Source organism: Nerophis ophidion, linkage group LG10, assembly GCF_033978795.1.
Source record: "Nerophis ophidion isolate RoL-2023_Sa linkage group LG10, RoL_Noph_v1.0, whole genome shotgun sequence".
NCBI lineage: Eukaryota > Metazoa > Chordata > Actinopteri > Syngnathiformes > Syngnathidae > Nerophis > Nerophis ophidion.
Window position 1 is genome coordinate 44,773,819 of NC_084620.1, and position 23,046 is coordinate 44,796,864.

The 23,046-nt window shown below is 38.5% G+C and overlaps 1 protein-coding gene across 2 annotated transcripts in view; it reads left to right on the top strand.

Moving 5' to 3' along the window:
- trmt44 (tRNA methyltransferase 44 homolog) overlaps positions 1–18,769 on the top strand; it is a 30,791-nt gene extending 12,022 nt beyond the window's left edge. For both annotated transcript variants that reach the window (XM_061913887.1, XM_061913886.1), the window contains 6 exons: positions 1,008–1,079; positions 4,233–4,339; positions 4,442–4,625; positions 9,805–10,087; positions 16,384–16,500; positions 16,563–18,769. In XM_061913887.1, the coding sequence (XP_061769871.1) occupies positions 1,008–1,079; positions 4,233–4,339; positions 4,442–4,625; positions 9,805–10,087; positions 16,384–16,500; positions 16,563–16,792 (993 nt within the window). In that variant the 3' untranslated portion in view covers positions 16,793–18,769. The remainder of the gene's footprint in view (positions 1–1,007; positions 1,080–4,232; positions 4,340–4,441; positions 4,626–9,804; positions 10,088–16,383; positions 16,501–16,562) is intronic.
- The last annotated feature ends 4,277 nt before the right edge of the window (positions 18,770–23,046 follow it).

Below are 23,046 nucleotides of genomic sequence, written 5' to 3' on the forward strand. Positions count from 1 at the left end.
GTCAGGCATACTTGCCCAGCAGAAACAACACCATATCTGTACAATCAATTTGTCTCGCTATTACACCTAGTTTGGGGACGCTGAGGTGCAGCATAATTGACAGATTTCCCATCCCTCTCAACGTCTTCAGGTCAGGCACCCAAACAGCCATTTGATGTTGAAATAGGTTTTGTTTCACATATTCCGTGCAGCATCCATTGCTAACTTTATTTTTAAATTTAAATCCAACGGCGTGAGTCCTTTTTACCAAAACTAATTTCCCAAAGAAAAGAAACCTACCCTATCAATAACTTCCTACTTTAAAACAGGAGAAAACAGATGCAAATAAAATGTGGCTCGTATCCTGACTCAAGAAGAATCCAAAGAAATGTTTAGCGAATATTTCTGAGGCTGATGGAGGATAGAGATTGGACTAATGTCTCCTCCTGTCCCTCAGGTCTGTGTTTTAAAGGAGCTTGGTTCTTTGCCACAGCCAGTGTAGTGAGGCCTCATGTGCCCTCACCTGCATGAAGCTTACTCCAGATTACAACTACCCCTTACGTTTACAGGCATAAGACTTGCATATTATACATTTTTGCATAAAATGTCAGAACTGACTTGTTATTTTTGCAAATATCATACAAAAAAGCCTCCATGATGGTATTATTTTTTCCTCACATTTTATCTTTTTTTTTGTAAAATTTGTAAACTGAAGTAAGTTTTATAATTTTTTGGTAAAATTATTAACCTTACTGAAGTTATTCTCATAAAAGGTCTTCCATGATTTTATTATTTTAACATTTTTAATATAAAAGAACAGATCTCTTCTACATAATGACATTACTTTTCCTACGACTTAATGATTATTATACTGTATTTATTTCATGATTTAAATGTATTAATGTTACATAGTCAAGGATTTTTCATTTTGTAAATGAACAACTTTTTTTTGATATACCTGGCATTTTATGACTATTCTCATAAATTGCATATCATCTGTTGAACTCACTTTTGATTGTGTATTGCAGCACCCGGGTAAAGGCATCGACGTTCGTAAGAGGACTATTTGGGACATGTATGACTCCAACACACTGCTGGAGGTGAACATATAGTAGCATTTCAAATAACACTAATACACAAAAACACAACATTTGCACAGCCTGTTGCTAGGCAGAAGTGATTTCATGCAAAACTATTTCCAGGATTGAATCAATCAAAGGTGTGTTGTTCTACAGAATTGTGGCAATTCTGCACACTTATTATGATCATGATACTTTGATTATTTTCTTGTGCAATTGCAACTTTTTTCATTTAACATACACCTTTGATTGATTCAATCCCGGAAATGATGAGTGAAGTGAAGTGAAGTGAATTATATTTATATAGCGCTTTTTTCTCTAGTGACTCAAAGCGCTTTACACAGTGAAACCCAATATCTAATTTTTACATTTAAACCAGTGTGGGTGGCTCTGGGAGCAGGTGGGTAAAGTGTCTTGCCCAAGGACACAACGGCAGTGACTAGGATGGCGGAAGCGGGGATCGAACCTGCAACCCTTAAAGTTGCTGGCACGTCCGCTCTACCAACCGAGCTATACCGCCCGGTTGGTAGAGTTTATTCTAGATAATTTGAGATTATTCTAATTATGTGAAAATTTTACTCTTACAAAATGACAACTTTATTCTCAAAACATGAAAACTTTTAACCCATACTTTTGACAAATCGACTTTTTCTAAATGGTACTGGTGCTCAAATGATGCCCAAGCTAGTACTTATTAAAAGGAAAGCATAAGAAATGTGTTTAGATACATCCATCCATTTTCTACCGCTTATTCGCTTTTGTGGTCAATGCCCTTTTATTTTTAAGGGATTTTTGTGGAGTGCAAGTTGAACAAAAACATAACTACTCCAATAATAGAAGTAAAATAACAACTAAGTGCATGACGGATCCTTTCTGCTACGTCTTATTCTCTGGAAAAACAGGCGCGTGTAAGGTGCCTTGCCAAGCAAAGTTACGTCACACTTACATTGCCATTGTTCTATTAGAGGTTGTTTATGAGCAAGGGCAAACCGGAAACACCAAATACACACAAATCTTTTAAAGTTAGCACTCGTTCTTCTCTGGCACACGCACCAGGAAGTGACGCGGCTCGCTAAGGAAAAAGTGTTGTACAGTTTTCGGTACTGATGCCTGCAATCTGCTGCTGTTTTTACAATCTACAATGGTCCGAGAGCCTTTATACTTAAATATTAACACTCCATATATTCATAGACTTAAATTGGTTGCAGGAGGGCAACAGACCGAGGTTGCCATTCAGTGATGGCTGCTTTTGTCTAACAAAACTATTAATACATTCTAAATATTATCATGAAATTAAGTTGCGAACAATTTTATAATTTCAAATGTAATAATTTCCCTTCACTAGATCAATTCTCAATATGATTACACGGCAACCTGGAGAACGTTATGTCTCTCCCTATAGCTCGGTTGGTAGAGCGGCCGTGCCAGCAACTTGAGGGTTGCAGGTTCAATTCCCGCTTCCGTCATCCTAGTCACTGCCGTTGTGTCCTTGGGCAAGACACTTTACCCACCTGCTCCCAGTGCCACCCACACTGGTTTAAATGTAACTTAGATATTGGGTTTCACTATGTAAAGCGCTTTGAGTTACTAGAGAAAAGCACTATATAAATATAATTCACACAATTCACACTTTGAGCATGTCAACTACGCCCGGTGTAACACACAGACACACAGGAGATCACAAACAATTGATTTTATGCTACAAGTGCATTATTTTGAAGAGCGTATGAAACCAGTCATTTCTTTCAGGCCAGATGGCAATTTTTTATTCAAAGTTTAAATTTTTTATTTAATTTGGAATTGTGAAAAATTGTGCCCGAACATAGCTCCTTTTTATTCATTTTTTTTGGAGCCAGCGATATACACTAGTTTTAAGACTATTCAAATTTTAGGAAATGCACTACCAGATTTCTTAAAATGCAAAAAAAAGAAAGTACAGAAAAAAACTAATAGGGAAACACAGGCAAATTGTGTTTTTTCTTACTATTTATTTTCTTTCATGATTACCGTAATTTTCGGACCATGAGTCGCAGTTTTTTTCACAGTTTGGCCGTGGGTGCGACATATACTCCGGAGCGACTTATGTGTGAAATTATTAACACATTACCGTAAAATATCAAATAAAATTATTTATCTCATTCGCGGAAAAGACGAAGAAAATGTCAGCAATCGTCACACACACTTCAGCAATCGTCACATACACGTCAACCAATAAGAATTGGGCGGGGGAGGGTCATGGCAGAAGTGCATTGTGGGTCATGGAATGCTAACTGCTATATGCTATATGCTACTGCTGTAGCTATTATAATGGATAATTTCATCGTTGGCGGTAATTTATAAAAACTGAGAAGGGCTGAAAAAAAATGGCACCGAAAAGGAAATCATGTACTGCAGATTACACAATATCATATAATATTATTTATCTCATTCGTGTAAGATACGAAGAAAATGTCAGCAATCGTCACACACGTCAACAATCGTCACATACACGTCAACAAATAAGAATTTGGCGGGGGGAGGTCATAGCAGAAGTGCATTGTGGGTCATGGAATGCTAACTGCTATATGCTACTGCCGTAGCTATTAAAATAGATCATTTCATCGTTGGCGGTAACTTATAAAAACTGAGAAGGGCTGAACAAAAATGGCACCGAAAGGGAAATCATGTACTGCAGATTACAAGCTGGACGTAGTGAAATATGCAGCAGAAAACGACAAGAGGAAGCGGCGCATAACTTTTAAAGTTGGTAGAGTTGTTAAAAAGCGACATCGAGGAAGAAGATTTTATCGGCTTTATCGATTAGGAGTGACAGATTGTTTGGTAAACGTAACAATGTTCTATATGTTATAGTTATTTGAATGACTCTTACCATAATATGTTACGTTAACATACCAGGCACCTTCTCAGTTGGTTATTTATGCGTCATATTACGTACACTTATTCAGCCTGTTGTTCACTATTCTTTATTTATTTTAAATTGCCTTTCAAATGTCTATTCTTGGTGTTGGATTTTATCAAATAAATTTCCCCCAAAAATGCGACTTATACTCCAGTGCGACATATATATGTTTTTTTCCTTCTTTATTATGCATTTTCGGCCAGTGCAAAGTATACTCCGGAGCGATTTATAATCCGAAAAATATGGTAATTAATCTATGTAATGTATCTTTCTAGGAGCAAGCCATCACTCCCGGCGATAGCTTTTTATTCCCAGATACCGACTGGCTAATTGGGAACCACTCAGACGAGCTAACACCATGGATCCCTGTCATCGCGGCCAGGTACGGACCTATTCATGCTGTCTCTAAAGCCACCACCAGATGGCACTGTTCAAATGCTGTTTTCCGCTGCATATACAGTATAGTATGTCCTCTTTTGGACAGGTCGTCTTATTCCTGCCGGTATTTTGTACTACCGTGCTGCTTCTTTGACTTCTTTGGCAAATACCAGCGGCGTCAAAGCCAAAAGTCGCAGTACAAGGAATACATTGACTTCATCACAGACGTTAGCCGAGTCAGCGGCTTTGACACAGAGATGGACTGCCTCAGAATACCCTCCACCAAACGGGTAAGGATTCTGTTTAACCAGAATTGTGGGGTTGGTCGTCCAAAGTGGAAAAAGAACAACAGCAATGATCATTTGTGCAAAGGCTGAATTTTCATTATTGAAGTTCTTGGAAGTTTGGGACCAATTCTCTTAAGAACATAACTTTTTTGCATACAATAACAATTTTTGTTACTCAACGACTTAACTCATTAAAATACAAAATTTTGTGCATACAAAAACCACTAACTTTATTATATTGTTTTTGAAAAATAAATTTCTGCATGTCAACATTTTTGTAACTCTATATAACTCAGTTTTCCTGAAATGATGACATTTGGGCATATTGTTGTCTGTAATGAGTGGAATTCTGATTTTTTTGTGTATGATGATCATTTTTATGACTTAACGACTTCTTTTAAAATCCCAACACATCTGATCACTTGACCCGTAAAATTGCAACTTTTTTGCAGATACGGTTAGTTCTTGTAGTAAAATTACAACTTTTATATAATAACGTCCTTGAAATGTGTAATTTTCTGCCTGCTCAAAATCTATTCATAATTTTAAACAAAAAATTATATTTTTATCTTAGATTTTTACATCATGTTTCGTGTAACATTCGTATTTATGTTTTGTGATTTCTTGGATTTTTGGTGTTAAATTAAATTATTATTTAACTGAGGCTTTACAGTATCTACACCACATTAGTTATGGCATTTAGGAAATCAGTGATCTTTCTCTGTAATGCAGAGGAACATCTTGCAACTGAAGCATTTCATGTATTTCTTGCACTTGACCTCAGCATCTGTGTGCATGGCTGCTGCAGTCGACCATCTCTGGCATGTTTTTGGCCTTTTCTTTACGAAGCTTGTAGGTGTGGAATTCTCTTTTAAAGCGGTGGTTTATATTTTTCTTCACTCTCCTGACTGTCATCTACTTCCTTGCCAGTGTTGAGTTGAGTTTGAGTTTATTTCAAACATTCAAGTATTCAACATGATACATTACAATTTCCAGTTTCTGTTTTCAACACGTTCAAAAAGGAGTAGAAAGAAGCAGAGCTTATTTAATCCTACCCTTTTTCTTTTACATAACAGTTGCTAAAACTTTTGTAACACTTCCTGTTCTCAATTTATTCACAATATACATAAGTAATCACAATAAAAATAAATAAATAATACTCTGTGAAGTAAGTTACATTTCATATGGTGAGATGAGTAAGATTATTTTGAAAATGAATGAATGAAATAAATTCAGAAGGTTTATAATGGTTCTTCTTCTTTGTACTATGCAAACACTTTAAGTTTGAAGAGTTTCTTGAAGTGGATCATATTAGTACATTGTTTGATTGCTTGGCTTAATCCATTCCATAATTTAATTCCACATACAGATATACTGAAGGTCTTAAGTGTTGTACGTGCATACAAATGTTTTAAATTACATTTTTCTCTAAGATTATATTTCTCCTCTTATTGAGAAGAATTGTTGTATATTCATGGGTAGCAGGTTATAGTTTGCTTTGTGTATAATTTTAGCTGTTTGCAAATTCACAATGTCGTGGTATTTCAGTACTTTTGAGTCAAGAAATTAAGGGTTTGTGTGTTCTCCATATCCAACGTTATGTATTATTCTAACTGATCTTTTTTGTAACAACGTTAATGAATGAAGTGTACTTTTGTAGTTTTTTCCTCATATTTTTACACAAAAAGTCAGATATGGTAACACTAGTGAGCAGTAGAGAATATGAAGTGGTCTAGAACATGTTTTGCTTTATTCATTATTGATGTGTTTCTTGCTACTTTATGTTGTATATTTTTTACATTAGATTTCCAGTTCAATTTATCATCAATCGTTATACTTAGAAATTTGGTTTCTTTTACTCTTTCAATTTCTATTCCGTGTGGTGTGGTCATTAGTTCTGCGTTATTTCAGTGATGCAGCTTGAAGTCCGGGAACTGTGTTGCTGGTCGTCTGTCAGACTTGCACTGCATCCAGGATTTTGTAATGGCAACCTGAATTTGTTACAAGTAAGGTCCATTACTTGGTTGTGCTCGCCGTGTGTTAGACACTCAGCATGCAGTCGTAGAAGTCAACTTCACCCATGTTGTCTTTGTACTCCCTAATGACTGTGAGTCTTCTCACCTGGACCTGAACTCTGTCTTTCTTCGACACTGTGGTGGTAGTCTTCACAGGATACAGTTGCTTCACAGGGTCTCCGGGATCACTCAAATTGCATCTTTTAGTTCTGCGTTCATTTCATTGATGCAGCTTGAAGTCCGGGAACCGTGTTGCAGGTCGTCTGTCAGACTTGCACTGCATTCAGGATTTTGTAATGGCAACTTGAATTTGTTACAAGCAAGGTCCATTACTTGGTTGTGCTCGCCGTGTGTTAGACACTCAGCATGCAGTCGTAGAAGTCAACTTCACCCATGTTGTCTTTGTACTCCCTAATGACTGTGAGTCTTCTCAGCTGGACCTGAACTCTGTCTTTCTTCGACACTGTGGTGGTAGTCTTTACAGGATACAGTAGCTTCACAGGGTCTCCGGGATCACTCAAATTGCAGCTTTTCGAGGTAACCAGCCAGCATCGTCTTCAGGTCCATAATCAACTTTTGTGATATCACATGTAGCTGTTTCTGCTTGGACATTATTGACAACCTTAGGTGAGCTCAACTTAAAATACCGTTTTGTTTTTCATTTTCTGGTAGATTCTGGCCGTTTTGGTTTTGCTTGTCTAAAACATGTTGGCAGTCCATGTGACTTGACATGCCATACCATTCTTCAGCAGTGATGTTAAGGGAAATACCTCTCATTTGTCACTCTCTCTGTTTTGTGATTAAGTGTGAAAAATTACTCCACAGGACTCCAGTTTTTTTACGATTGGTGGGTTATCATTGGTATAAATACAAGGGTATAATAACCTTATTTGTAACTTTACGGCATGGGTGTCTAACTCATTTTCACAGAGGGCCGTATCATTATACACTAGGTGACACTTGTAACTGGAAGACAGTAAATGTAACTACATCTGCCCTTATTTCTACAAATGGCCTTATTTCCAGGCTATAACGCACGCCTGTTTTTAAGCTTAACCCACCTCAATTCTGGACAAATTCCATTTTGTACATACATTGGGTCCACACATTGATAGCTGCAGTTGTACACATTGAAATATGAAATATTTACATGGGTGTTTTTGTTTATTCCCAAATGTAACAAAAGACAGTATTTTGAACTCTTTGCATCATACCGGAAAGCATCTTCTCAAAGATGAGTTTCAGTGTTTGATTCAATGTGAACAATTATTTGGTCTACTGTGACCCGTTTGGCAATTTCATTGGTCTGATGTGATGATGTTAATTATATGGTGGCATATGACTCTTGTGAACCGGAAAAAATCTATTCATCCGACTCAGCAATGTATAAAGCGCAAAGTTCAAAGTCTGGGACAAAATGGAGCAGCGTATAGACCGAAAATCACAGTAAATGTAACAAATCCGTAACATCCATCCAATTTCTACCGCATGTCCCTATTGTTAAATACCTTTGTGTATTCTTTACTTTCAGGTTTAAAACTATTACATACTGTCATGTCCATAATTATGAGGACACTTTCATTCACATTGAAATTGTATTCTTTTTGGCTATATATATTGCCATTATGGATTTGAAATGAAACAAAATACTTGTGTCAATGTTGTTGTTGTCCTAATAGTTATTCACTTAACAGTCAGATCTGTTGTAAACATTACAGAACCTTAAATATATCTCCTTTATTGTCAGAAAATGTAACTTTTAATGACTTGTGATTGATTGATTGAGTGAGAAAGAGGGGAGAAAAGAAGTTGCCGCATGTAACATAAGCAAAATATAAGGTTTCAAAATAAGATTCTCCACAAAAACACCTTTTAAGTTCTCACGAGCCACACACAATGACATTGGGCCTTGAGTTTTACACTTGTGCTGCACAGCCTTTTTCTCATAAAGTAATTTTTGCTAACACTAAACATTCTAATTAACATGGTCATCATATGCAAAAATATCCTAAGTTTACGACAGTTTTTATTTTATTTTTTAAATGCAGGAATTCATTAAAACTTGTCATTTTATTCATAACATTTTTACAGTAAAACTGCACATTTTTATGAATTTTACATGTATTTATTATTTTTATTATTATTACTTATATTTTTTTTACTATTATTACTATACCTACTATTATTAATATTGTATATATGTATAAATATGTGTTTATATGTATGTATATATATGTATGTGTATATATATATATATATATATATATATATATATATATATATATATATATATATATATATATATACAAGGGTTGCGAGTCTTTGGGTGTCCCACGTTTCGATTCAATATCGAGTCTTGGGGTCACGATTCGATTCAAAAACGATTTTTTTTTTTTTTCAATTCAACACGATTCTCGATCCAAAAAGGATTCTCTATTCATTCAATACATAGGATTTCAGCAAGGTCTACACCAGTCTGCTGACATGCAAGCGGAGTAGTAGATTTTTGTAAAAAGCTTTTATAATTGTAAAGGACAATGTTTTATCAACTGATTGTAACAATGTAAATGTGTTTTAACTATTAAACGAACCAAAAATATGATTTATTTTTATCTTTGTAATAATATTGGACACAGTGTGTTCTCAAGCTTATGAGATGCGATGCAAGTGTAAGCCACTGTGACACTATTGTTCTTTATTTTTATTTTTATAAATGTCTAATGATAATGTCAATGAGGGATTTTTAATCACTGTTTTGCTGAAATTATAACTAATATTGAAACTGTTTTTGATAATATTCATTTTTGTTTCACTACTTTTGGTTTGTTCTGTGTTGTGTTTGTGTCTTCTCTCAATTGCTCAGTTTATTGCAGTTCTGAGTGTTGCTGGGTCAGGTTTGGTTTTGAAATTGGATTCCATTTTTATGGTATTGCTGTGTATTTTTTAAAAATGAGAATCTATTTTGAATCGCACAACGTGAGAATCGCGATTCAAATTTGAATCGATTTCTTCCCACACCCCTTATATATATATATATATATATATATATATATATATATATATATATATATATATATATACATTTATATGTATGTGTGTGTGTGTATATTTTACACACCAATATAGCGTATGTAGTGTATATATTTGTGTGTACTTTCCTTTTCCAGGTTTGTCTGGTTGGTAAGACCCGTAACTACCAGGCTTTTGACGAGGCGCAAGTGGAAGACCGGAGAGCTCAATACATACAGAACCGAGGGTCAGCGATCAAGAAGGATCACGTGAGCAGCAGCTGGGGATCGGGTTTTCATCCCCGAGAGAAGGTGGAAGTCGTACGAAACTGCGGCACTCTTTCTCGGGACTTTGTAGACGACGTGGTCATACGTGTCGCTGATGCTCTGCTGAGGATGACGGCGGATGGTGGCCAGAGTTGTTCAAGCTGGAACACAGGAGGTAAACACATGAAGTGAATTATATCTATATAGCACTTTTCTCTAGAGACTGTAAGTGCTTAACATAGTGAAAGCCATGATTTAAGTTCCATTTAAACCAGTGTGGGTGGCACTGGGAGCAGGTGGGTATAGTGTCTTGCCCAGGATGGCAGAAGCGGGAATCAAACCTGGAACCCTTAGGTTGCTGGCACGGCCGCTCTACCGACCACCTTACATGATAGTGTTGTCTTACCTATGCTCTCCACAGCATCTTTAGGGCAATGTTGCATATAATTTCATAATACTTTTACATTTTCGGAACTTCATCCATCCATTCATTTTCTACCGCTTGTCCCATTTTGGGGACAATCTTGCTATTTATTGCGTGCGGCTGTTACTAATCAGTACATTTTCTGAGCTATGAGCATCTAATATGTTTCTTGACTGGATACATTGACTAGTACTATATGTGCAGTTACTTATATTTGTCAGTGAATATATATCACGCATTTTGGTCAGATAACTCAATAGAAATAGTTGTTGGGGACCCTGATCAGTCTGCGAACTGAACGTGGGCTAAAAACTATCCGGGTCCTAGATTTTTTAGATCAATCTGTCCATCTTCTGCTAGTGAGGATCCTAACAGGCTTGATTCCTCACTTTTGTACGTTCAATTTACTGCAACACAACAGTTTTTGCTGTAACTCACTTTCACACCACTCTGGAACAGGTCCTGATCGGGGTGTGTACATTCACAAAGGGACAATTAATGCAGGCGTGCTTTACCCGAAAGACATGATATAATTATATGATAGTCAATGAAATGCTGTCAGTCAAACTGTTGAGAAATAAGTCAAAGTTTAAATGTGTGATTACAGACACTTGTTTTGTGTAAGTGTACAAGAGTAGGGGCGCCATGGCTTCCAGTCAAAGTGCGAACCGTTTTGGGACCACTGCTGTTCTTTTGACACAGTGTTGTGACAATTTATTTGCCCCCTTTCTGGTTTCTTACTTTTTCTGTCGGACTGAAATGTTTGAAATCACAAATAACACTTAAATATTATGCCAATATATTCCAGAAATACACAAAATGCAGTCGTGTATAGTCTAAGTTGAAACCCACCTCCAAATAACGGACTTGGCAGTTTTGCGTTGGTTTAAAGTACTAATTGTCAGTTCTTGTTTTTTTTTATTAATCGCACTGCTTTAACGCTGAGAAGCAACAAGTGCAATCCAACACTTGCAGTGAGTGTTTCACATTGCTGCGGAAGAATTTTGGCCCACTCTTTTTTTTTTTTTACAGAATTGTTTTATTTCAGCCATATTAGAGGGTTTCCGAGCATGAACCGCCTTACTTAATGTTTTGCCACAGCGCGTCAAAGAGATTCAAGTCTGGGCTTTGACCAGCCAACCCCAAAACCTTCATTTTGTTCCATTTAAGCTATTCAAATGTATTTTGGATCATGTTCCTTCTGTAGAAACCAAGTGTGCTTCCATATTTCTCAAGCTGATGGCTGCACATTGTCCTTAAGGATTTTGTCAGAGACCAGACTTCATTGTTCCAGGATGTCCAGGTCCTGAAGCAGTAAAGCAGCTTCCCATCACAATACCTACACCACCGTTGCCACTTTTACTACGTGTAACTTTTACTACAGATGGAACTTGCATGATACACACCTTCCAAAAAGTTCAAACTTTTTTTCCCGAAGAATATTTTCCCAAAGTTTTCGGCCGTCATCGATTTTTGGGGGGCAAAAGTTCATGATATTTTTAAACATTAGTGGTTTTGTGCCATAAAATTTGCTAAGCTTTGCATTTTTGACTAGGGTCTACCTGATGTTTGAGTGAGGCATGCAGTCCTTTTTCTTGGCTGTTTAGGGACCTCTTTAATTAGTCATTGCTGTGCTCTTGAGGTGATTTTATCAGCTGCCCACTCCTGGGAAGGGTCACCAATGTTACATGTTTTCTTTATTTGTGGCTAATTGCTCTCAGGACGGTTCGCAGGAGACACAAAGCTGTTTTAACGATTTTGTAACCTTTTTCAGATTTACCGCATTTTTCGGATTATAAATCGCTCCGGAGTATAAATCGCACCGGCAGAAAATGCATAATAAATAAGGAAAAAAACATAAATAAGTCGCACTAGAGCAGGGGTGTCAAACTCAAATACAGAGTGGGCCAAATTTTAAAACTGAACAAAGCCGCGGGCCAAGGTTGAACAAATTAACCTTTTAATAGGGACCCAAACAAGTTTTGCATTGAATATTAAACAAGCAAGGCTTATATAACTTCATAGTCACATACAAAATCGAGTTTCAAATTATAATAATTATTAAAAAAATATCAATGGCATATCAAATAAAATTTAAATAAAAATTGGGGGAGCGGGGTTTGGTGGTAGCAGGGGTGTATATTGTAGCGTCCCGGAAGGGTTAGTGCTGCAAGGGGTTCTGGGTATTTCTTCTGTTGAGTTTATGTTGTGCTACGGTGCAGATATTCTCCCGAAATGTGTTTGTCATTCTTGTTTGATGTGGTTTCACAGTGTGGCGCATATTTGTAAAAGTGTTAAAGTTGTTCATACGGCCACCCTCAGTGTGACCCTTATGGCTGTTGATCAAGTATGCCTTGCATTCACTTGTGTGTGTCTTAAAGCCGCATATATTCTGTGACTGGGCCGGCAAGTTGTTTGTATGGCGTAAAAGCGGACGTGACGACAGGCTGTAGAGGACGCTAAAAGCAATGCCTTCAAGGCACGCCCCCAATATTGTTGTCCGGGTGGAAATCGAGAGAAATTCGGAGTCTCCCGGGAAAATTGTGAGGGTTGGCAAGTATGAGTATCAGCGGTGAATGCAGTGTTAGAGAGGCATCGACCCTGTATAATACCGGCGGGCCAGCTCTAATCTTAATTTGATATTACTTCAAGGGCCAAATGAAATTACACGGCGGGCCATGTTTTGGCCCGCGGGACAGAGTTTGACACCCATGCACTAGAGTGTAAGTCGCATTTCTTGGAGAAATTTATTAGAAAAAATCCAACACCAAGAATAGAGATTTGAAAGACAATTTTCAAGCACCCATTTGTGAATTCGTTCCTCGAGCTGTGGCCATCTAGCTTTTAGCCCGCAATTTCACTACTTCCAGCTTGTAACTTGCAGTTTATGATTTCATTTTCGGTGCCATTATTGTTCAGCCCTTCTCATTTTATTGTAAGTTAACGCCAATGTTGAAATGATAAATTTTTATATGTACGGAAGTAGTAGCAGGTAGCATCTTTTTTTTCACAATGCACTTCTGCCATGACCCGCCCCCGCCAAATTTTTATTGGTTAACGTGTGTGTGACGATTGCTGATATACGCCTAGTTTCTTACGTAAATGAGATAAATTCTCCATCCATCCATTTTCTACCGCTTATTCCCTTCGGAGTTGCGGAGTAATTTCCTCTTTTCTTAATTATAAATGTTGTTCATGAGGTTCATGGGTTTAGGTGTGCGCTTACACGCAGTTTTGAATGACCCTAAATGCGCTTATTTTTGACAGTGGCTCACATTGGCACCGCTATTGTTTCTCACAATGATTATGAACCATAGGCAACATTTGAAAAAATGTGCAGTTCCCCTATAAGGAAAACAGGGTTGTTAACCATGTCAAATGTTTTACACAAACACAAAACACTGCCCCTACATTCCTTCCCCTATCAAGTTCTTCCTTAATGGTCTCTAAAAATTGCTTTCTGTGGAATAATAATGTAAAAACAGTAATAAAGTAAAATTTCACTATAATACAATTTTAAAACACAAAAAAGATGTTCAACTTCTATTTTTAAATTTTCAGTAATTGTATTAAAAGACAAAACGTCTGAATTGTAGCCTACCAAAAATTAATATAAGAATAACGTTGCAGTTTTATACAACAAAGTAGTGATGTTTGAAATTAAAATGTAACAGCATTGTCTTTCCCCGCAAATTTCATAGAATGAAAAATGTTTAAGTTACAATTCTGAGTTGAAATTCAACAATTTTACTCAAGTTTGTAATTAAAGAGAACAAATGTATTCTTGTAAAATCATGAGTTTATTGTCGTAAAATCTTTTTCATCGTTGTACTCGGGCCTACGATTTTTTCCCTGTGATGTTTCCCTACGTAAAAAACACAACTTTATTAGAGTAGATATGACTTCATTTTTATATAAACATGTTTTGACTTTTTCCCGTCGTACTCCCGTAGTACTTTAGTCTCTGAACACTGACACTTTTCATGTATTATATAATAAATCCATTTAATCATGTCAAATACAGCAAGAGAAGTAACCAACACTTCTCTTTTTCAAAGTAAATGTGTACAGCAGATAAAGATAATCTACAAACCCCGTTTCCATATGAATTGGGAAATTTTGTTGGATGTAAAAATAAATGGAATACAACGATTTGGAAATCCTTTTCAACCCATATTCAATTGAATGCACTACAAAGACAAGATATTTGATGTTCAAACTCATAAACTTTATTTTTTTTTGCAAATAAAAATTAACTTAGAATTTCATGGATGCAACACGTACCAAAGTAGTTGGGAAAGGGCATGTTCACCACTGTGTTACATCACCTTTTCTTTTAACAACGCTCAATAAACAATTGGAAACTGAGGAAACTAATTGTTGAAGCTTTGAAAGTGGAATTCTTTCCCATTCTTGTTTTATATAGAGCTTCAGTTGTTCAACAGTCCGGGGCTTTGCTGTCGTATTTTGCGCTTCATAATGCGCTATACATTTTCGATGGGAGACAGGTCTGGACTACAGGCGGGCCAGGATAGTACACGCACTCTTTTTTTAACGAAGCCACGCTGTTGTAATACGTGCTGAATGTGGCTTGGCATTGTCTTGCTGAAATAAGCAGGTGCATCCATGAAAAATACGGCGCTTAGGTGGCAGCATATGTTGTTCCAAAACCTGTATGTACCTTTCAGCATTAATGGTGCCTCCACAGATGTGTAAGTTACCCATGCCTTGGGCACTAATGCACCCCCATACCATCACAGATGCTGGCTTTTGAACTTTGCGTCGATAACAGTCTGGATGGTTTGCTTCCCCTTTGGTCCGGATGATACAATGTCGATTATTTCCAAAAACAATTTAAAATGTGGACTCGTCAGTCCACAGAACACTTTTCCACTTTGCATCAGTCCATCTTAGATGATCTCGGGCCCAGAGAAGCTGGCGGCGTTTCTGGATGTTGTTGACAAATGTCTTTCGCTTTGCATAGTAGAGCTTTAACTTGCACTTACAGATGTAGCGACACACTGTATTTAGCGACAGTGGTTTTCTGAAGTGTTCCTGATCCCATGTGGTGACATCCTTTAGAGATTGATGTCTGTTTTTGATACAGTGTCGTCTGAATGATCGAAGGTCACGGTCATTCAATGTTTGTTTCCGGCCATACCGCTTACGTGGAGTGATTTCTCCAGATTCTCTGAACCTTTTGATGATATTGCGGACCGTAGATGTTGAAATCCCTAAATTTCTTGCAATTGCACTTTGAGAAACGTTCTTCTTAAACAGTTTGACTATTTGCTCCCGCAGTTGTGGACAAAGGGGTGTACCTCGCCCCATCCTTTCTTGTGAAAGACTGAGCATTTTTTGGGAAGCTGATTTTATACCCAATCATGGCACCCACCTGTTCCCAATTAGCCTGCACACCTGTGGGATGTTCCAAATAAGTGTTTGATGGGCATTCCTCAACTTTATCAATATTTATTGCCACTTTTCCCGACTACTCTGTCACGTGTTGCTAGCATCCAATTCTAAAGTTAATGATTATTTGAAAAATGTTTATCAGTTTGAACACCAAATATGTTGTCTTTGTAGCGTATTCAACGGAATATGGGTTGAAAATGATTTGCAAATCATTTTATTCCGTTTACATCTAACACAATTTCCCAACTCATATGGAAACGGGGTTTGTACATCAACAATATGATTTGTCTGAGTGGCTGAACAGGAAGTGTTAAATAAAAAAGGTGCATTTGAACCGTAGTAAAATTCCAATGTTTTCTTGCAATGTTCTGACTTTTTTTAACCATGAAATTACAACTTTATTCTTGTTAAATTTTTACGTGAATGTTTCTAGCAATATTTTGACTTTTTCCTTATAATGTTCTAATATTTTGCCACATAAAAGTACAATCTTATTCATGTATAATTGTGAATTTATTGTCATTGAATCACATTTTTCTTGTCAAATACAAACTTGATTTCATACTCTTTTGAAAATTTTCATCACCTTAAAATACAACTTAGGGTAAATCTTGCTGAATTTTGGCCTTTAGGCAGCTTGTCATTGGGCGAGGTGGCATTGTTGTTGCATCAAGAGACGCTCCAGAAACTGAAAAAGGAATGTGGCGGCCTCCAGACGCTCCTGAAGAACAACCATCAAGTTTTTGAAGGTAACGACACAGTGCTTTCATTTTGAAAATTTGAAAAAAAAGCTGTATTTCCTTTTTTTTAGTGGAAGGAGGAAGCGTGCACTTACGAGATTGGCGGGACGGAAAGCACCCGAGGGCGGGCTCCAAGAAAAGATCTGTGGCCCCTGGGGCCCTCAAAACACGTCCCTGCTGGTTTTACAGCCACCACCCTCAAGGCTGCCCCCTGTTGGCACAGCGTTGCAGCTTCGCTCACGGACACGATGACCTCCGACCTTCTAACAGATCTTCGAAGAAAAGCAAACGTGACGTTTGACTATGTTATTCATTAACACTCACGTGACTCCTACATCAGAATTTTTTTTAGTAACAAAAAAAGTCTTCTTATTTTTTGTAAAGTTGTGACTTCATTGCTGTTAAATTCCCAAAATTTTTAAGTTTTTGGATGAAAAAACAATTAGTCTTTCTGGTAATGATACAAAGCTACACCGCTTGTGTAGAAGCTGGATGGATGAATTCTGACTTTATTGTTTAATTATTTTTTGATTATTTAAATTTTGTCAATCTTACAAAACCACAACTTTTATTTTTTTAACTTTTATATTTTTTCAACTTAATTTAAAGATTCTCCTAATTTTATAATACTTTATTATTATTATTATTTTTTTTTACATAATTTTAGTTGTCATTTTCACTTACAATGAAAAATGTATATTTTGAATTTATATCAATTTGTAATTTTATGACACAAAGGTATTTGTAAATATTACCAGGAGAGACTTAAAATCAGTAAAATCGTAGATTTACAAGAATAAAGATGCAATATTAAAAAACCTATTGAGGAAAAGTCGCATTATAATAATAAAATGTTAATATTCAAAGAGAAAAGTAGGCATACTTCAACAATAAATTCACAATTACATGAGAAAGTTACAACTTTATTTATTTTTATGATTTATTTAAAAAATGCAAATATTACAACTATAATGGCGAAAATGTATCAAGTCAGCATTTTATGAGACAAAGATGGAACTTTACCAGAGCAAACAAACTAAAAAGATGAGTCATAACAATTAGGGCTGGGCGATGTGGCCTTTTATTAATATCTCGATATTTTTAGGCCATGTCACGATACACGACATATCTCGATATTTTGCCTTAGCCTTGAATGAACACTTGATGTATATAATCACAGCAGTATGGTGATTCTTATGTGTCTACATTGAAATATTCTTGTTCATACTGCATTAATATATGCTTATTTTAAACTTTCATGCAGAGAGGGAAATCACAACTAAGTCCATTTATCAAAACTGTATTTATTAAACAGTTATTAAGCAGTGGCACAAAAATTCATGTAATTTCCAAAACAAAACGTGTAAGATTGTCCGAGACATTTTAAAACAAGCTATGTGCGCACTTTTGTGCATGATGTCTCAAAGATTACATATCAAAACAACACTAAATTAAAGTTCACTTTTTGTGCAGAACGCCACTACAATAGTTTAAAACAAATAAAGTGCACTTTTGTGCATGATGTCACACAATATATTTCAATAAGTGCAAAATAAAAATGAGCTGCATAGTAGGCAATCAAATAGTAAATGTCCTTCGCTATGTGGTAGGTTCCTGCGAACGGTCTCTCCTTTTGTTGACTATTTTCATACGGTGTTGATGTGGAAATAGTTGTTTCGGCATTTTGTTGGTGTGGCACCGAACGGAGATGTTGACATGCGGAGTTTCAAGCACTCTTCATTCTCTAGCAGGTGAATTTTCAAAAGATGCTACATTAGCAGTGGTGCTACTTTTTGTAGCAACGCTTTTGCCGCATAATTGTTCATCTTCCCGCTTGAAGCCAATCCACCGCCAGACGATGGACCCCGTGCTGTTTTTCTTGGGAATTAATCCTTCCTTCATTTGTTACCCGATTCGCACCTTCTCGCTCTCGTATTACCACCCGCACCGCACCGTTAGCATCACAGCTAACGTTACCATGTCGCTACCTGTCTGCTCCGCAAGAGCATGTGACGTTGCACACGTGACGTGTATAAGAAAGTGCGCTTGTTTTAAGTCTCTGTGAGAAGGAGAGACAAGAAAGTGGGAAACGCATGCAGTGTAATGCCCACAGCTAAAAGCAGCTGTGTGAGAAAGTATACTTGAATACCACAATATAGTCATTTTCTATATCGCACAGAGACAAACCTGCAATATATCGATATATCGCCAAGCCCTAATCACAATACAAAGAAGAGTTGCAGTTTTCTGATTGTTATAATAAACTATTACAAAAGAATACATTTTTCTTGGCTCATCAACTTGAGGGTTCCTGGTTCAATACCCAGCTTTCTGCCACCCTAGTTCTGCGAGTCTGTTGTGTCCTGGAGAAAGACACTTGACCCTTGCTCCTGATCGGTTGTGGTTAGGGCCTTGCATGGCAGCTGCCGCCATCAGTGTGTGAATGTGGAAATAGTGTCAAAGTGTTTTGAGTACCTTAGAAAATCTATAACCCATTTACCATTTATTTACCGATTGTGGGGGAAAAAAAACCTGATTTGCAAAGACCCTCTCTAGATTGCACGCTAGTAGCTAATAGGCAGCTTTATATACATAATAAAGAATTATACTCCGTATTAGATATAAAACACATAAATGAAATAATGGCAAAACGGTGCTATCTAGGGATAACAAAATTTAATCTTTTAATAAATGTCATCAAGCTACTCTACTGTATGTTTTTTTTTTTTACTCCAAGAACCAGTGGTCTACATTTAAAGGCCTACTGAAATGCGATTAAACCATTCTATGTGTCATACTTGATCATTTTGCGATATTGCCTTTTTTTTGCTGAAAGGATTTAGTAGAGAACATCCACGATAAAGTTCGCAACTTTCGGTGCTAAGAGAAAAGCCCTGCCTCTACCGGAAGTCGCAGACAATGACGTCACATGTTTGATGGGTCTTCACACATTCACATTGTTTATAATGGGACCCTCCAACAAAAAGTGCTATTCAGACCGAGAAAACGACAATTTCCCCATTAATTTGAGCGAGGATGAAAGATTTGTGTTTGAGGATATTGATGGCGACGAAATAGAAAAAAAAAAAGTTAAAAAAAAAAAAACGTGATTGGGACGGATTCCGATGTTTTTAGACACATTTAATGGGATAATTCTGGGAAATCCCTTATCTTTCAATTGTGTTGCTAGTGTTTTAGTGAGTTAAATAGGACCTGATAGTCAGAAGGGTGTCTCCACGAGTGTCTTGACGCGCAGTGTCTCAGGGGAGTCGACGGCAGCTGCATGGACGACACAAGCTCAGCTTTTCTCCGGTAAGAAGCGACTTTTTAACCACAATTTTCTCCCCGAAACCTGCTGGTTGACATTCCGTCTTGATTCATGTTCGCTTGACCGCGCTCTGATCCATAGTAACGTTTCACCTCCAGGAATTTTAAACAAGGAATCACCCGTGTGTTTTCGTGGCTAAAGGCTAAAAGCTTCCCAACTCCATCTTTCTACTTTCATCCATCCATCCATCATCTTCCGCTTATCCGAGGTCGGGTCGCGGGGGCAGCAGCCTAAGCAGGTAAGCCCAGACTTCCCTATCTACAGCCACTTCGTCTAGCTCTTCCCGAGGGATCCCGAGGCGTTCCCAGGCCAGCCGGGAGACATAGTCTTCCCAACGTGTCCTGGGTCTTCCCCGTGGCCTCCTACCAGCTGGACGTGCCCTAAACACATCCCTAGGGAGGCGTTCGGGTGGCATCCTGACCAGATGCCCGAACCGCCTCATCTGGCTCCTCTCGATGTGGAGGAGCAGCGGCTTTACGTTGAGCTCCTCCCGGATGGCAGAGCTTCTCACCCTATCTCTAAGGGAGAGCCCCGCCACCCGGCGGAGGAAACTCATTTCGGCCGCTTGTACCCGTGATCTTATCCTTTCGGGGTTTTTTTTATGTTTGAACATGGTGTTTGTTATGGACAATCCGTGACGAGCACAAAAGTCCAATAACAAAACACCACTCAGGTTTAGATCCGGGCGACCATTCTTCCCAATCACGCCTCTCCAAGTTTCACTGTCGTTGCCAACATGAGCGTTGAAGTCCCCCAGTAGGACAAGGGAATCACCCGGGGGATCACTTTCCAGTACTCCCTCGAGTGTACCCAAAAAGGGTGGGTATTCTGAACTGCTGTTTGGTGCGTAAGCACAAACAACAGTCAGGACCCGTCCCCCCACCCGAAGGCGAAGGGAAGCTACCCTCTCGTCCACTGGGTTGAACTCAAACGTGCAGGCTTTGAACCGGGGGGCAACGAGAATTGCCACCCCAGCCCGTCGCCTCTCACTGCCGGCAACGCCAGAGTGGAAGAGGGTCCAGTCTCTCTCGAGAGAACTGGTTCCAGAGCCCTTGCTGTGCGTCGAGGTGAGTCCGACTATATCCAGCCGGAACTTCTCTACCTCGCGGACTAGCTCAGGCTCCTTCCCCCCCAGTGAGGTGACGTTCCACTTCCCAAGAGCTAGCTTCTGTAGCCGAGGATCGGACCGCCAAGTGCCCTGCCTTCGGCTGCCGCCCGGCTCACAATGCATCCGACCTCTATGGCCCCTCCTATGAGTGGTGAGCCCATTGGAAGGATGACCCACGTTGCCTCTTCGGGCTGTGCCCGGCCGGGCCCCATGGGGACAGGCCCGGCCACCAGGCGCTCGCTATCGTGCCCCAACTCCGGTCCTGGCTCCAGAGCGGGGCCCCGGTGACCCGCGTCCGGGCGAGGGAAATCTGAGTTCATTTTGTTGTAATTCCATAGAAGTCTTTGAGCTGCTCTTTGTCTGATCACTCACCTAGGACCTGTTTGTCTTGGGAGACCCTTTCTACTTTGACTTCTCCAATATTAATTGAACAGATTGCAAAAGATTCAGCAACACAGATCTCCAAAATACTGTGTAGTTATGCGGTTTAAGCAGACGGCATTTAGCTGTGTGTGTGCAGCGCTTGTACTTCCTAAAAACCTGTGACGTCTTGCGTACACGTCATCATTACACAACGTTTCCAGGACGAAACTCCCGGGAAATTTAAAATTGTAATTTAGTAAACTAAAAAGGCCGTATTGGCATGTGTTGCAATGTTAATATTTCATGGTGGTGGGTAGTAATGGGTTTCAGTAGGCCTTTAAGACTTATAATTTAATGGCTGGATGTCAATCATAATTAAATATTTAAAAATTGTTGGTTTTTTTATCATGACTCAGTCTTACATAATGCGTTAAATACTGAATGGAGCGAGATGAAAAAGTCATGACATCCGCCATGCACTGAAAAGTCAAAAGTGTGCCGTTTGTCCCTCTGCAAGCCTTTGCAAGCCGCTCTTTGTTGTCCCTTTCATCTGCAGAAGGGGATGGCTTTGAGCCAATGAAAAGAGAGCAATCCTTTTAGTCTTTTATTTATGGCTCACCACTGGGTGGTCTATTCTGTCTCTTTCATTGAAGCCCCCCTACAACATAGCTCCGAGGATCATTGGGACACTCAGGCCATGTCCACACAAACACGGAGAGTTTCAAAAACTCATATTTGGGGTTAAAATAATCTCCATCCACGCATGTTTAGTTTCTAAACTGTCTATGTCAACACACAAATGCATACACCTGCTGTCATGTACATTTTGTCCAATCAGAAGCCTCAAAAAAGTAGCAATATCTGGCTTGGTGGCATTACACCTCCTATTGTGTTTCTTTTGATCGACTTGAGACGTTCAATGACATGTATATTATCTTTAAAACCAGTCTGCATGTACACATAGCCCTCGGAACATTATTAAAGAGCGAATGCGCGCATGTGCTGCCTAAACCCAACACTCATATAATTATACCATGTTTAATCAGCAACATGGGGATGTATTACATCTGTAGTGAAGTCAGGGGTGTCACTAGGCTTATTTTAGGGGGCCTCAAGCCCCCCTAAAATATTCTTAAGCCCCCCCCCCCCTAAATAATGTGGCCGTATATATATATATATATATATATATATATACATATACATATACATATATATATATATATGTATCCATCCATCCATTCCCTACCGCTTATTCCCTTTTGGGGTCGCGGGGGGCGCTGGCGCCTATCTCAGCTACAATCGGGCGGAAGGCGGGGTACACCCTGGACAAGTCGCCACCTCATCGCAGGGCCAACACAGATAGACAGACAACATTCACACTAGGGCCAATTTAGTGTTGCCAATCAACCTATCCCCAGGTGCATGTCTTTGGAAGTGGGAGGAAGCCGGAGTACCCGGAGGGAACCCACGCATTCACGGGGAGAACATGCAAACTCCACACAGGAAGATCCCGAGCCTGGATTTGAACCCAGGACTGCAGGAACTTCGTATTGTGAGGCAGACGCACTAACCCCTCTTCCACCGTGAAGCCCATATATTTTTTTCTTTTTTTTACAAATACATGCTGAAATATTTATTTTAAAACGGCCCGAATAAGAGTTTAAAATAAATAATCATATAACCTGTCATTATTCACTCAGTTTCCCTTCGTAAGATAGGAAGCCATTTTACTGCGTCAGTGTCCAATCCATTCCAC